The sequence below is a fragment of the Penaeus vannamei genome, chromosome 2, assembly GCF_042767895.1.
Source record: "Penaeus vannamei isolate JL-2024 chromosome 2, ASM4276789v1, whole genome shotgun sequence".
NCBI lineage: Eukaryota > Metazoa > Arthropoda > Malacostraca > Decapoda > Penaeidae > Penaeus > Penaeus vannamei.
The window spans coordinates 49,055,004-49,070,003 of record NC_091550.1 but is presented as its reverse complement, the minus strand read 5'-3'; the positions used below and the strand labels follow the sequence as shown (position 1 = coordinate 49,070,003).

Genomic DNA, 15,000 nt, shown 5'->3' with positions numbered 1-15,000 from the left:
ATCATAGTTTCGCCCGCGCCCGCACCCTCATTCACCCACTTACTCTCTCACACAATCAACTTGTATCAACAACTTGTATATGCGCGGAGAATGAGGTGATGAGAGCGAAGGCGTAGGTGAAGGAGCCGCGGCATCTCGAGGAGGAGCCGTGACTAAGCCTCGGTGACCCTCGGGGAGACCGGGGTTACGTCATGTGTTTCCTGAGGATGCTCTTGGGACGAGAGGTGAGGAGGGAGGAGGAGGAGGAGGGAGGGAGGGAGAGGAGGAAGGGGGTGGGAGGGAATGGGGAGTGGAGGGGAGGGGTGGCAGGGAATGGGGAGTGGAGGGGAGGGTGGCAGGGAATGGGGAGTGGAGGAGGGGTAGGGGGTGAAAGAGGAGGAAGGGGGTTGGTTGGGGGTGGGGATAGGGTGAGGGAGGAGGGAGTTGGTGGGAAGCAGAGAGAAAGGATGGGATGGAGGAGAGAGAGGAGGGAAGGAAAGGGGAGGGGATGAAAAGTGAGGGAGGAGAAGGGAAAGAGAGGAGAGCGTTTGGTGAAAAATGGAGAGAGTTTAGGAGAACGGGTGAGAGATGGGGGGGCTATAAAGGGGGGGGGGAGATGTGTTACAGGAAGGATCCGGTGGGTTGGAGGAGGGAGGAGGAGGAGAGGGTAAAGTATGATGGGTCGTAAAGGAGGGAAGGGCAGTGGGAGGAGAGGGGGAAGGGAGAGTAAAAAGGAGGGAAGAAGGGTGACAGGGGCATCATAGGTGAAAGAGAAGGGGAAGGGAGCAGCAGGGAGTAAGGCGGGCGAAAAGGAGGGAAGAGGTTAAGGAGGGAAAGGGCAGGGGTATTTTGGGATCGAGGAGTGAGTTGGAGAGGGTGTGACTCTAATTGTCTCTCTTGGGATTCGAATGGAGATAGAGTGGGAAGGGAAGAGGGTTAGGGAAGGAAGGAGGGAGGGAGGGAGGGAGGGAGGGAGGGAGGGAGGAGGGAGGGAGGGAGGGAGGGAGGAGGGAGGGTGGGAAGGGAGGGAAGGGAGAGGGGGGAGTGTAAGGGAGGGGAGGGAGGGAAGGGAGAGGGGGAAAGGTAAAGGGAGGGAGGGAGGGAAGGGAGTGGGGGAAAGGTAAGGGAGGAAGGAAGGGAAGGGAGAGGGGGAAAGGTAAGGGAGGGAGGGAGGGAGGGAGGGAGGGAAGGAGTGGGGGGAAAATTAAGGGAGGGAAGGAAGGGGGAAGGGAGAGGGGGAAAGGTAAGGGAGGGAGGGAGGGAGGGGAAGGAGTGGGGGAAAATTAAGGGAGGGAGGGAGGGAGAGGGAAGGGAGAGGGGGAAAAATAAGGGAGGGAAGGGAGGGAAGGGAGTGGGGAAAATTAAGGGAGGGAGGGAGGGAGGGAAGCAGGGGGAAAGGCAGGAGGAGGGAGGGAGGGAAGGAGTGAGGGGAAAATTAAGGGAGGGAAGGAAGGGAAGGGAGAGGGGGAAAGGTAAGGGAGGGAGGGAGGGAAGGGAGTGGGGGAAAATTAAGGGAGGGAAGGAAGGGAAGGGAGAGGGGGAAAGGTAAGGGAGGGAGGGAGGGAGGGAAAGGAGTGCGGGAAAATTAAGGGAGGGAAGGAAGGGAAGGGAGAGGGGGAAGGGTAAGGGAGGGAGGGAAGGGAGAGGGGGGAGGGCAAGGGACGGACGGAAGGGAAGGGAAGGATATTTGATCTCGGGTACAAGAAGGTAGCGTCGGGGGAGGAGTGAGGATATGGGTACAGAAGATATTCTCAATGAGAGGGGCGTTTGCTACTCTTGGAGATCGTGTTCTAGGTACAGGGGATGGCTTAAGGAGGCCGTAGGTACAAGGGAAGCCGTAGAAGTTGTAAAAAAAAAAAGAAGCTGTGTTGGTACAGAAAAAATAAGGTTGATGGGAACACAGAGTATATATGGGTGTGTGTGTGTGTGCGTGTGTGTGTGTGCGTGTGCGTGTGTGTGTGTGTGTGTGTGTGTATGTGTGTGTGTGCGTGTGTGTGTGTGTACGCGCGCGCGTGTGTGTGTGTGTGTGAGTGCGTAACGCTCGTATGAGCATTTTTTTGTAAGCAGTATTTAATGTGCGTGTGCGTGTCTGTTTGTGTTTCGCATTGTCTGCGAGAGGTGTCTTGTCGAGCGCATTGCCGAGAGGACGAGAGAAAAAGGCGAGGGAGATGGTCCGCATTTTCGTCCCGTCATGGAACTCTTTTTGGAGACGAGATGTGACTGAACTTTGAAGCTCGTAAAACAATAGCGAGGGAGAGCTTTAAGAAGATCGCGTAGTCTCTTTTCTTTTCTTTTTAATCTCGTATTGTGATGTATATTTTTTTTTATCTCATGTTATTATATTTCAATGTACGCTAACGTTGATTCCTGTTCTTTTTCCAGGTACGTCCTCGCGTGATGGATCTTACGGCTCTACTCCCGTCGCCCATTAATCGGTAATTACTCAATTTAATGCTCGATTTAATACATTTCGGGTTTATTAATTCATTCAGACGCGGTTGTCCGACTTCTCTTCGAATTCGGTCACCGAGGATATACAACGAAGATCCCATTAGATCAGTTCGTTATATTCCCGTGTTTTTCGGTCGTCGCCAGAGAGAGTAACAGAGCACGCACGGTCCCTTTTTTTACGCTGTGAAATGCCCGTGTTTGTCTGTTCCTTGTTTTGAATTGTATGGGGAAGTGTGCGGGTCTTTGTGCCTTAATGAGTGTTTTAATGAAGCCCGAAATTAGGGGTACAGTTAGTGGGTTATTTAGCTGGTGTTTTTGTTTTTCTTTTTTTCTTTTTTCTTTTTTGGCGTAACAGGTGTAAGGGAATAGGCAGTATTTATTATTATTGTTATTATTGTTTTGACGGATTGTTATGTGGGGTCTTAATTAATTGTCCAGGAAGGAGGATTGCGGGCGGGAGGTGGAGTGGCATACGCGGTTATGTAAGGATTGTTTTATGTTTCCCGGATTGAAATACACGATAAATTCCTTAATAAAGTAGGACATACGCATTTTTTTTCTTTTGCGCGCGCGTGTGTGTGTGTGTGTGTGGGTGTGTGTGTGTGTGTGTGTGTGTGTGTGTGTGTGTGTGTGTGTGTGTGTGTGTGTGTGTGTGTGTGTGTGTTTGAGTACATATGTATGTGTGTGTGTTTGTGCATGGGTGTGTGTGCATGTGTGTGTTTGTGCATGTGTGTGTGTGCATGTGTGTGTGTTTGTGCGTGTATGTGTGTGTGTGTGTGTGTGTGTGTGTGTGTGTGTGTGTGTGTGTGTGTGCATGGGTGTGTGTGTGCATGGGTGTATGTGTGCATGGGTGTGTGTGTGTGTGTGTGTGAGAGAGAGAGAGAGAGAGAGAGAGAGAGAGAGAGAGAGAGAGAGAGGAGAGAGAGAGGGAGAGAGAGAGAGAGAGAGAGAGAGAGAGAGAGAGAGAGAGAGAGAGAGAGAGAGAGAGAGAGAGAGAAAGAAAGAAAGAGAAAGAGAGCGAGGAAGTGAGAGGAACAGAGGCAAACAGGCAGGCAGATAGAGAGAGAGTACATTAAATCTCTTTTTGCTTCCTGAGTACGAAGAAAACATTCCCCCCCACCCCCCCACCCCCACCCCAAACCTCGAGAACTTGCGTCGCGGGCGAAAGTCGTCGGCGGCGGCGATTACAAATAATAGCAACGAGTCTGTTTTGCGCGCGCGGTGCCGTCGAAAGCGAACCTCCGCGTGCAGCTCCTGGGCTTTGTTCCGTCGTGCAGCCGTTTGCGCGATTGGTTTTTGTTTTGCCGTTGCTTCCCTGCCGTGTGCCAGGCGGTGTCCGGGGGCCTGGTGGGGGTAGGGTGGGATGGGGTGAGGTGGGGGGAAGGGGTTGGTTTCCCTACCCTCCCCTCCCCCCTCCACCCTCGATCCCAACTTTCCCTCCTTATTGCCAACCGGAAGTGTCTTTGTGACAGGCACACACACACTGGCGTTTCTTGCTCCCTCTCACACCCCTCCCCCCTCCCTACCGCCCACTTTCCACGCCCACGCTGGTTCTCCCTTCTTGGCTGTTTTGTGAACGCCCGTCCACCCCTCCTCCCCCTCTCGTTTTTTTTATTATTCTTTTCTTTTTTCTTCGTCTTCATCATCATCTTCTTCTTCTTTACCTTCGTCTTCATCATCACTTTATTATTGTTGTTATTATTATTGTTATTGTTGTTGTTGTTGTTGTTGTTGTTATTATTATTATTATTCCGCCTCCTTCCTTTACGTATTTTCTACGGTGTGTCCATGTACCCAGCCACCACACAGCCGCCTCTCTCCTGGCCATGCATTTCACACGTGTAAACCACATGATATTTACACCAACTCGCCGGCTTTCTATATTCTCTTTCTCTTGTTTTTCTTTAGGTTTTATTATCATGGTTGTTATTATTATTCTTCGTACTCTGCGGCGCGTACTACCATGACCGCGCCGCCCCCGTTCTGTGCGTGCCATTCCTGCGCCCACACCGGCCATGCGAGTTCCGCCTCGACGCCCACACGACCTGTAGCCTTGCCCTCGTACGCCCACTAGTCTCGCTGCTTGTTTTCTCTCCATTCTGTCTCTTTCTAATGTGTGTTTTTTCATTTTTTCTTTTTTTTCTCGTGTTTCTTTCATTCTTGTATTTCTCTCTTTCTCTCTCTTTCTCTCTCTCTTTCTCTCTCTCTTTCTCTCTCTCTTTCTCTCTCTCTTTCTCTCTCTCTTTCTCTCTCTCTCTCTCTCTCTCTCTCTCTCTCTCTCTCTCTCTCTCTCTCTCTCTCTCTCTCCTCTCTCTCTCTCTCTCTCTCTCTCTTCTCTCTCTCTCTCTCTCTCTCTCTCTCTCTCTCTCTCTCTCTCTCTCTCTCTCTCTCTCTCTCTCTCTCTCTCTCTCTCTCTCTCTCTCTCTCTCTCTCTCTCTCCCGCCTTCCTCTCAACCCTTTTCCCTCTCCCCTCTCTCTTACTGTCTTCTCTTTCGCTCCCTTCCTCTCATCCACCTCTCTCAATCTTTCCCTCTCTCGCATTCTCTTTCTTTATCCTTCTGCCCCTTCCTCTCAACGCAGTGCTATCTACCCCGTCCTTCCCGTCTCTCTTTCGCTCCCCCTCTCATATTTCTCCTTTTCTCCTCTCCCTCTCTCGCATTCCTCTTCTTTCGCATTTCCCTTATCACTTCTTTTACTTGTATTTCTCCATTTCTCCTTTTCCCCTATCGCATTTCTCATCTCTGCCCCTCTCTCGCAGTTTCCTACTCCCCTTTCCTTCTCTCACATTTCTCTTCTCTCCTTTCGTCTCTCGCATTTCCCTTCTCCCCTCTCCTTTTTCTCACATTTCCCTTCTCCCTATTTCTTTCTCACACATTTCCCTTCTCCCTCTTCCTTTCTCTCACATTTCCCATCTCCCCTTTCCTTTCCCAAAAGTGTTTTGGGCGACTCGCTTATTCATTCATACGTACCTCGGCGGTGACGTGGCTGAGCTCGTGCGGTTGTAACGGGGAAGACGCGGTTGTAATGTCACGTCACATGACTCACGGGTCTTCAGGAGGCGTGAGGCGGTGCTGTCGACGTGCTTTTCATTGGGGGATTGAAAAGAGCGGCGAGCGGTTGGTAATGATGCTAAGATTTTTTTTATTTTTTATTGGTTTAGAATAGGTTCTGAAAGCCGTAAAGAAGAGGGATTTGTATATTTTTCCAATTACCTTATGTGTACGTATGCGTGTGTGTGTGTTTATTGTATGTGGATGCTTATATACAAATACACACAATCTATCTCTATCTATCTATCGATTTATCTATCTCTATTTCTCCCTCTCCCCCCTCCTCCCCCTCCCCTCCTTCCTTCCTTCCTTCCTCCCGCCCTCCTCCCTCCCTCCCTCCTTCCCTCCCTCCCTCCCTCCCTCCCTCCCTCCCTCCCTCTCTCTCTCTCTCTCTCTCTCTCTCTCTCTCTCTCTCTCTCTCTCTCTCTCTCTCTCTCTCTCTCTCTCTCTCTCTCTCTCTCTGTCTGTCTGTCTGTCTATCTATCTATCTATCCCCTCTCTATCTCTCTATCTATCTATCTATCTATCTATCTATCTCTCTATCCCCCTCCCTCTCTCTCTCTCTCTATCCCTCCTTCCCTCCCTATCTCCCTCCCTCCCTCCCTTCCTTCCTCCTCCCTCCCTTCCTTCCTCCCTCTATCCCACCCTCCATCTCCCTCTCCCTATTTGTCATCAATTTCGAATTTGCAGCTGATTTTAGCATTTGCTTATGTTTCACGTAGGTGTATTCTTTAGCGAAACTCACCGGGTTATTAGGCGAGAACCTCATTAATATGCATAGAGAGCGTGTAGCGAAGGCGAGAAAAAAGTGAACGAAGGGAAAGGAATTTGATCATGCTAATTAGGGGTCGAAAAGAGAGCTGTTATTTTTTTTCCTCTTAATTTTTATGTAATTTTCTTTAATGTTCTTTTATTTTTGTGTGTGTTCTTTTTTGTTTATTTGTATTGGTTTTCTGGGTGTGTATTTTATTAATTTGTTTGTCGCCGTTTGCACACGTACATGCACTGAAAGCGTCAATTTTTCAGTTCGAAATATCTCTAAACTCAACAGAACCGTCATATCGAATAATTCTGCCATTCCTTCCGCAAAAAGTGCGTGTAGGAAGGGGGTCACGAGTGGTGTGCCCCCACCCCCTCTCTCTCCCTCCCCTCCCTCCCCTCCCCCATCCCACGTACACAAATAAATAAACATGATAATGAAAAATATGTCGTTCTTCCTGTCACTCCCCACACGTCACGGTGTTTTGTTTACATTTCGCGCACGTGTTTCGGGAGGTGGGTCGGACCGCGGGCTCGATGGGGCGCTCAGCTGTAATCGGTGTCTTCCTTGTACGGTGGCGCTCGGGACTTCCGCCCCCCGGGTGCCTGGACGAGAAAGTAGGCGAGGTAAAGGCGGGGGAGGAAGAGGAAGAGGAAGAGGAAGAGGAGGGGGAACTGGAAGAATTTGGGGAAGGAGGGAAGAGGCGGAGGGGGTGAGGAAGTAGGGGAGGAGGAGAAGAAAAAATGGATGATGGGGTATAGGGGGGTTTGGTAGCGATGGAGGAAGAGGGAATAAAGAGGAAGAATGTGCTAGGAACAGGAAGATGGCTAAAGAAGGGAGGGCGATGAGGAAAAATTACATCGGTGCTGTTACACCTGCCCATAGCCAGATCACGACCACCTGGCGTATTTAACTGACAGCACAGGAAACATTACGTACATTTAGCCCCTCCGCCATACATTTATTTTTCTTCGCCTTACGTCCATTATTCTATAGACCAAATTGTTGATAATGACGAAGAAATTATTTATTGTCCGGGAATAAGAAAATTTCCCCTCATGCCTGTTTGTCTACTCGTTTTCGTTTTCTCTTTTTGTCTCTTCTTTCGTTCTCGTTTTTGTCTTAACGGTGTTGTCATGCGGGATTTTGTTTTTGTGGCGAAGTAATTGCGGTCGTGCAGTACTTTTTTTGTTTTGTTTTGTTTTTTTCTTAGAGCTTAATCATTGATATCGCAGCTGTGGTGGAGCTGCATTTGCACGCTCGATGACACGAGTGCGGTTGATATTGGTGTTATTTTTGGCAAAAGCTTTTATTTATTTTTTTTTTTATTTTTTTTTTGAAGGGCAGATTATTTATCGACGGTGTTAGACGCTTTGTCATTCATCTCCGGAAAGGGATTTTAAGAGACTCGAGGGGGATAGTGAATTAATTATCATTTTCAGTAATTAGTTTTTTATTGCCATGGTCATCGATGATCGTCTTATATAACAGCGGGGCCAAGTAGACCTGTCACGTCGTCGAACCCAAGAGCCGGAGAGATGGGCGGGGCTCCCCTTAGTGTGATGAGGGTGATTAGGGTGCGTCAGCTGCGGCCGGGGCTAGGCGAGGGCGGAGCAGATTATTAGGGTGAGGGAAGGTATGGTAGGGTGGCTTGCTCGGCTTGTGTAACGCGGGCTCCGAGGCCGTGTAACGTAGGCAGCCGGTTATAACGTGGTGCGGAGGAGTCGGGGAAGGTGGTGGTTGGCGATCGGACCTCGGGAAGGAATTCGATGGTGATGGGGTGTGTGTTGTGTTTTTTTTGTGTGTTGTGTTCAGTGCGGGTTAAAGTGTTGTGGTGTTTCATGAGTGTTTTTTTTTTGTGCGTTTGTATTTTAAGTGATAAATATATTTTTTGTAATTTGTGTTACTTAAGTGCTGTGGAGGTATTAAGTTTTTTTTTTCTTTTGCGGCTAATGTGATTACAGTGTTATGGTGTGTCAGTGGATTAGCCTGGATACAGTGACGTGCTGACTCTTAATATTTGTATGGAATGACGAGCACTAAGTGTGTACGTATACTTGTACAACTTCGTCATGTGGTAAGTGGAGGATTATTAGTATTACCGTTGCCGGACATTATGCAGTACATTTGGTATAAGTTTTATTTGATTCCGTTTACGTGTGTCACAAACACCAAGTAAACTGTATATATAATATCACGAGCCTATTGTTTTGTTTTGTGCTTCGTTAAATATAGTATACAACATGAAACTTTTCTTCATTCGAATTTTACGTTGCACTTTTTAGGAAAAAATGGTGTTGAGATTTGTCCATTGTTTTAAGTTCGTTTTAATGTAACTTGACAAGCTTTGCTCTTTCATGGAACACTTGTGCAACCAGAATTTGCACTGCTGCGCTAGGATATGAATTTTTGCGTTAAAGATTTCTCCAGTTTTGCCTACGTGGTGCTGGATTTATTCTTGCATGCACATTTTGATTTGGAATCAGGACGTAGCTCGGTGCTTCTTCTTCATTTTTTTTTATAACTTGGTAATTTATGTATCGCATGCTCTTTTATTTTGTTTTTTTTTCCCCTAAAATCTTTGAAATGAAGGCGTCACTGCATGGGTATATATTTTGGAAGGGTCGTGGCGTGCGACGTCGTCCAGATGCAAATTATGCAAATGCACGTGACTTCCGCGTCGATCGGTTCGTAAAGTCGTGTTAATTGCGTCTTCGAGTCTTCTGCCGGTCCGGATACTCCCTCTTGCCCGACGCTCGAGTGTCTGCTGGGTCAGTAAATCGTGCTTGTGCTTGTTTACGCGACGGAAAGTGAAAGCGTTTTGCATTCGGGGGAGGAGGGGAGGCCGGGTAGGGAGGGACCCCTGTCTGCCTTTGCTTGGGCGTAGGGGGGTGGGCGTAGACAGTGGAAGCCGACGAGGGAAAGGTAGGAGGAGGTGGGGGAGAAGAGCGAGAGCGAGAGGCGGGTGGACGGGGAAGCAAGCACGCGAGCAAGACGGAGAGACGGGGAGGAAAGGAAGCGGACAGGGAGGGAGGCAAACGTGTAGGGCAGACAGGCGGAACGGATAGGCAGGCAAGCACGCAGGCAATCGGAAAGGAAGGGAAACAAGCAGACAAATATCGAGGTAGAATATCGGCAGACTGCAAGTAGACAGAAGGCAGACGGTTCAAACTTCAAGCAGACAGACACACAAATATCGAGGTAGAATATCGGCAGACTGCAAGTAGACAGATACGCAGACGGTTCATCCTTCAAGCAGACAGACACACACATACCCGGTCAGACAGACAGACAGACACTAAATCCGGTAATTAGTCTCGCAGTCGAAATGGCTACTGCGTTCATGAAATCGGAAGAGGAAGTAGACGGACATACTTATTAAGTGTGAGTGGTCGGAGCCCTTCTTGGGGGGGGGGGGGGGCGACCCGGTCTCGCCTCGTGTTCGTGCCCCCCCCCCCCCCCGCAAAAAAAAGAATAATAAAAATATATGGTGGTAGTGATCGTGATGATGATGGTGTTAATGAGGATGGTGATGGCGATGATAGTTATGGTAATGGTTTTCATGAGAAATGGTGATGAGGAGGAAGACGAAGAGGATGATAATGATGATGATTATGTTGATGATGATGATAATAACGATAATGATGATAGGAGTGCGAAGCTTAGGCGAAGAGCAATTAAGAGCAGCGAGTCGAGTGGGGTGCATGACCCGACCGGGGAGGGGGGGAGGGAGGAGGGTACTTGGGGAAAGGGGTACGGCTAAGGGTAGGACAAGGTATGGGTTAGAAAAAGGGAAGAAATAGGCAAGAGCAGAGGGTTTGAGGGGGATTTGGGTAGGGGAGAGCAGAGTAAGGGAGGGGGTTGAGGTAGGAGCTTTCAGAGGAAAGGGTGTTGGAGTTGAGAACGGAAGAGGGGGAGGGGAGGGAGGGGGGGAAAGGGTAGGTGGGTGAGTGGGTGGAAGAGCCGGAAGTGGGAAGAAGGGAGCAACAGGTGGCGGAAGTGAGCGGGGGGAGGGAGGGGGGTGGGGTGAGGGGAGGGGAGTAGGGGAGGAAGGGGAGGGTGGTAGCGGTTGAGGGGACGAGGGGGAGGGGGGATCCCAGAGTGCCATCATTAGGGACCACCCGTTAGCTACTTAATTACCTGATTATCGTGTTCTTGAGGAGGAGAGAGGCTTGGGGGGGTAAGGGTGGGGATTGGGGGAGGGGGGAGGGGGAGGGGGAGGGGGGGCAAGGAATTACGACCGTGGCTATAAACCGGGAGGCCTTAGGGAATAGGCTGTTGGGAATCAGTGACTTGTCTGATGGAACGGTTTTGTGATTATACACCGGGCGATTGGAGTTTATAAACTCACCGTGTGGTATCTTTGTATTTTAGTCTTTTGTTGTTATCATCGCTATCAGTCGGCTTCTTTTTTTTATTTTCGTTTTTATTACCATTGTGGTATGGTGACGATCATCATCGTTGTCATCGTCAAGAACTGTAGTAAGTAACCGTCAATGATTTATTCTTTCACCATTGTCAAAGTTGCCTGCCGTACGTTCTTTCGAATTCGCTACTGTCCACACGTTCGCACGTTTAGCCGTTCGACCGCAGCAGGAACTTTCAAGACGAGAGCACTGCCCCCCTCCCCCTCGCCTAACCCCTTCGCTACACCCCCTTTCTCCCGCTCTCGTACTCTCGCGTTCAAAATGCTATACGCTCGTTTTGGGAGTAATGTTCACGCTTTCACACTTAGCTGACCATGGCAGCACGAGTGAGAAAAAGGCGCTAGATTGCCGTTTGCAGCTTTCACTCGTTATCTTTAATCGTTATATGTGGTCGCTTGTCGGAATTAGTGTGAACTGATTTCTCTCTTATCTCTCTTCTCTTCTCTTCTCTTCTCTTCACTCTTCTCTGCTTCTATCCGTTTCGTTTGTTTTTGTTCGTGCGTGCGAATGTTTTGTTTATTTGTGTGCATTCGAATGCTTTGCCTTTTTGTTCGGGCGAGTATTTTGTTTTTGTACCAATATTTTATTTATGTGTGTGTCAGTGTTTTATGTTTTGCGCAGGTTAACGTTTTGTTTGTTTGTGCCAATGTTTTGCTTCTTTTTATGTCTTCGGGCTTGCGTGCGTGTCGTGTTATTTTTGTATTTGTCCTCTTTCCGAGTTAGTGTGTTCGCTTTTGTGTTTGGTTGTGTTTACGTTTACATGCATGTCCCTCATGTATCGACACGTGCCTTTACATTTGTGTATGCTTACTAAATAGTGTTAGTGTACGTTCGTGCGCACGCTCGCCCAAGGTGTTTACACGGGCGTAAGAATGTTTATTCGATGCTCCGCCCCCCTGGCGTTTCGTAGTTACATAAGCGGCACTTAGTTCCAGCGTAGCGTAGCGGGCGGTAACCGTGGGTGGTGCGGGCGGCTGTAGTGGTGGTGGCGGCAGCGGCGGCGGCGGCGGCGGGGGCCTCGGTAGCGGTTGCGAGCTGCGATGCGTGGCTGATCTTTCCCGTCAATAAACAAAGCTGCGGACAGGACCTACAGTGACGCGACAGGGCAGGGTGACGAATGGCGCGGCCGAGCGTGTCCGCGTCGGCGGGCGCGATAAGCTGCGATTCGGATTTTGGCGGTTCCGCGCCGGCGACGTTCGGAGGCGGGAGTTTACGTGGAGGCTTCCCTCCTCTCTCTTTCGTTTCCTTTCTTTCTCTTACTTTCTGTTGTTAGGGTTGGGGAGGGGGAGGGCGCTAGACGAGAGGGTGGCCAGGGGAGGGGGGGGGTGTAGTCGCAATTAGTCTGGTCTTGGAAGGAAAACAGGATTCGCAAGAAAGCAATGACAGCAACTTTTAACTGGAATGAGCAGTATCACGGAGCTTTGTCGGGGCCACGCGCAGGCCCGGCGCAGGTGCCAGCGGCCGGGAGTTGCCAGCTGCTTTTCTCTCCCCTTCTCTCCTCTCTCTCTTTCTCCCTTTTTTTTCTGTTTCTATCTCCCTCTCTTCGCGTTTCTGCGGGAGCTAGAGACATCGCGATCGAGGGATTTCCCGGTGACTTTGGGGTGGGCGCTGACGCCTAAGAAGTGAGCTTGTGTCCGCTTTATTGTTTTATTTTTATTATTATTTTTTATTATTATGCTGCGCTCCCACGTGTGTGTGTGTGTGTGTGTGTGTGTGTGTGTGTGTGTGTGTGTGTGTGTGTGTGTGTGTGTGTGTGTGTGCGTGTGTGTGTGTGTGTGTGTGTGTGTGTGTGTGTGTGTGTGTGTGTGTGTGTGTCTGTGTCTTTATAGTTTGTACAGTATGTGTGTGTGTACATATGTATGCATTAGGTGTTCGTTGCACATATGCCTTTGTGTACGCCACGTGGGTGGATGATGCGATGGCCTTTACCAAGATCTGTCCGGATTTGACAAGGGAGGGGGTGGGGGAAGGGAGAGGGGAAGGGGTGGGGAGGTGGGGTGGGGAATGGGGGTGGAGGGGGATGGAGGGGGGGGGGAGTAAGGGGTGTAGTTTGGATTAATGAATATTCCCCGAACACCGCTTGGCGTCTCTGCTGCGAACGTGTCTTGAACATTCGATGGCGGTGTTTGTGGCGGCCGGGTGGCGGAGGTCACGCAGGGGCAGGATGTTGGATGTTGCAGCGGGGGGAATGCCGAGTGCTGCGGAGTGGGGAATGTTGGATGATAGGGAAGTGAGAAGGTTGCTGGTCGGAGGAGGTTGCAAAGGCGTGGATGTTGGATGTTGCAGGTTGGATGATGTTGAATGTTGCAGGTTGGATGATGTTGAATGTTGCAGGTTGGATAATGTTGAATGTTGCAGGTTGGATAATGTTGAATGTTGCTGACGTGAAGATGTTGAATGTTGCAGGTTGGATAATGTTGAATGTTGCAGGTTGGATAATGTTGAATGTTGCAGGTTGGATGATGTTGAATGTTGCAGGTTGGATGATGTTGAATGTTGCAGGTTGGATAATGTTGAATGTTGCAGGTTGGATGATGTTGAATGTTGCAGGTTGGATGATGTTGAATGTTGCAGGTTGGATGATGTTGAATGTTGCAGGTTGGATAATGTTGAATGTTGCAGGTTGGATAATGTTGAATGTTGCAGGTTGGATGATGTTGAATGTTGCAGGTTGGATAATGTTGAATGTTGCAGGTTGGATAATGTTGAATGTTGCAGGTTGGATGATGTTGAATGTTGCAGGTTGGATAATGTTGAATGTTGCAGGTTGGATGATGTTGAATGTTGCAGGTTGGATAATGTTGAATGTTGCAGGTTGGATGATGTTGAATGTTGCAGGTTGGATAATGTTGAATGTTGCAGGTTGGATAATGTTGAATGTTGCAGGTTGGATAATGTTGAATGTTGCAAAGGCAAAATGTAGAATATTGCAGGGTAGAGAATGTTGAATGCTGTAGGAGTGGAGAACGTTGAATGTTGCAGATGGAAAAGGATTTTATTTTGCAAATTGGAGAATGTTGATCAGAGAACACTTGACAAGGAGAAAGGAGTTTATTGTTAGAGAAATGCTAATACCAGTTCGATGTCAAAATTCTTATTCACTTATTATGATTATTATCATTATTGTTGTTATTATTACTATATTTTATTTGTTTATTATATTTGCTTACTACTTTCTCATTCTTAGCAGTACTGTCATCGGGATGGAACCCGGATGTAGAAAAAAAAAACATAAACCTGTGACTGCATGACGGCATGTTGAAGAAGCCTGCATGATACTGGTTCTTTGTACAGGTTTATGATGTTCACTCTGCACATGCCACATGCACGCCGCCGTTCATATAGCTTTTGAACGGACGTTAGCGTGACGTCACATTTTCACATGTCCGTTAGGTAACAATAGAAGGAAGGAGACAGGTTGACTGTACTTTTTTTTTCTTCCTTCTCCTCCTCCTTCTTCTTCGTCTTGATTTTATTTATTTATTTATTTTAGTTTTTCGTTTATTTATTTTTATTATTTATTTATTTATTTTTATTTTTTTATATATTTATTTTTTTTACAATACAATTGAAGGCATTTGATTGAACGTTCAAGAGCGAAGTGTCATGAGTATATGGGTAAAGGGGAGGGAAGAGGGAAGAGGGAAGGAGGGAGGAAGGGAGAATTGGAGTAGGGAAGAAGGGGGTAAAGAAGAAGAAGAAGAAAAGGGAATAGTAAACGAAAAGAGAAGAAAGGAAAAGAAGAAGAAAAAAACGAAAAGAAAAATGAGAGAGAGAAAAAGAAGAGTGTGAGAGTTAGAACACCCCAATAAAGAAAATGATAGACAGAAAAAAAAAAAAAAAAAAAACGTAGATTATGCTTTATGACATCGATAAGGAACGACCTCCTGATATCGGCCGCGTTATCACGGAGGCTGAAGATCGACCAGACGGGCGGGAAAGCGAAGCGTGACGCGGCCTCCTTATAAGGCGTGGGTCGGGGGCGGCGACGGGCGACGCTGAAGGGCCCCGACGCGCGGCGGCGTGCAACGGCGACGCCACATGGTCAGGTGGGGGTTGGAGGGGGGGGAGGGTGAAGATACGGCTGGGGCGATGACTGCGGCTGGTACTGTGATTAAGATTGTTACTACTACTACTACTATTACTACTACTACTACTACTACTACTATTACTACTACAACAACAACAACTACTACTACTACTACTACTACTACTACTACTACTACTACTACTACTACTACTACAACTACTACAACAACTACTACTACTACTACTACTACTACTACTACAACTACTACAACAACTACTACTACTACTACTACTACTACTACTA

At 48.3% G+C, this 15,000-nt stretch overlaps 2 protein-coding genes across 12 annotated transcripts in view; one reads left to right on the top strand and one right to left on the bottom strand.

Moving 5' to 3' along the window:
- Window positions 1-15,000, top strand: part of Mical (Molecule interacting with CasL) — a 138,193-nt gene that overhangs the window by 72,110 nt on the left and 51,083 nt on the right. Inside the window, exon 1 of one of the 11 annotated variants that reach the window (XR_011399272.1) lies at window positions 2,362-2,414. The exons of the other annotated variants lie outside the window; for them this stretch is intronic. The gene's annotated coding sequence lies outside the window, so the exon portion shown is untranslated. Of the gene's footprint in view, window positions 1-2,361; window positions 2,415-15,000 lie in introns of those variants that run through there. 11 annotated transcript variants of the gene reach the window in all.
- On the bottom strand, window positions 12,723-13,992 carry LOC138865792 (spermatogenesis-associated protein 31H1-like). Its single transcript, XM_070137120.1, has 2 exons — window positions 13,905-13,992; window positions 12,723-13,618 (listed from the first exon to the last, which is right to left on the bottom strand). Exons 1-2 carry the CDS (start codon window positions 13,990-13,992, stop codon window positions 12,723-12,725), a joined length of 984 nt encoding a protein of 327 aa, XP_069993221.1.

Coding starts and splice junctions, on each gene's coding strand:
- LOC138865792 (XM_070137120.1), bottom strand. CDS start 13,992: ATGTGGCATGTGCAGAGTGAACATCATAAACCTGTACAAAGAACCAGT. Junction 13,619..13,904: donor ATGCCGTCATGCAGTCACAG/GTTTATGTTTTT, acceptor CCACTCCTACAG/CATTCAACATTCTCTACCCT.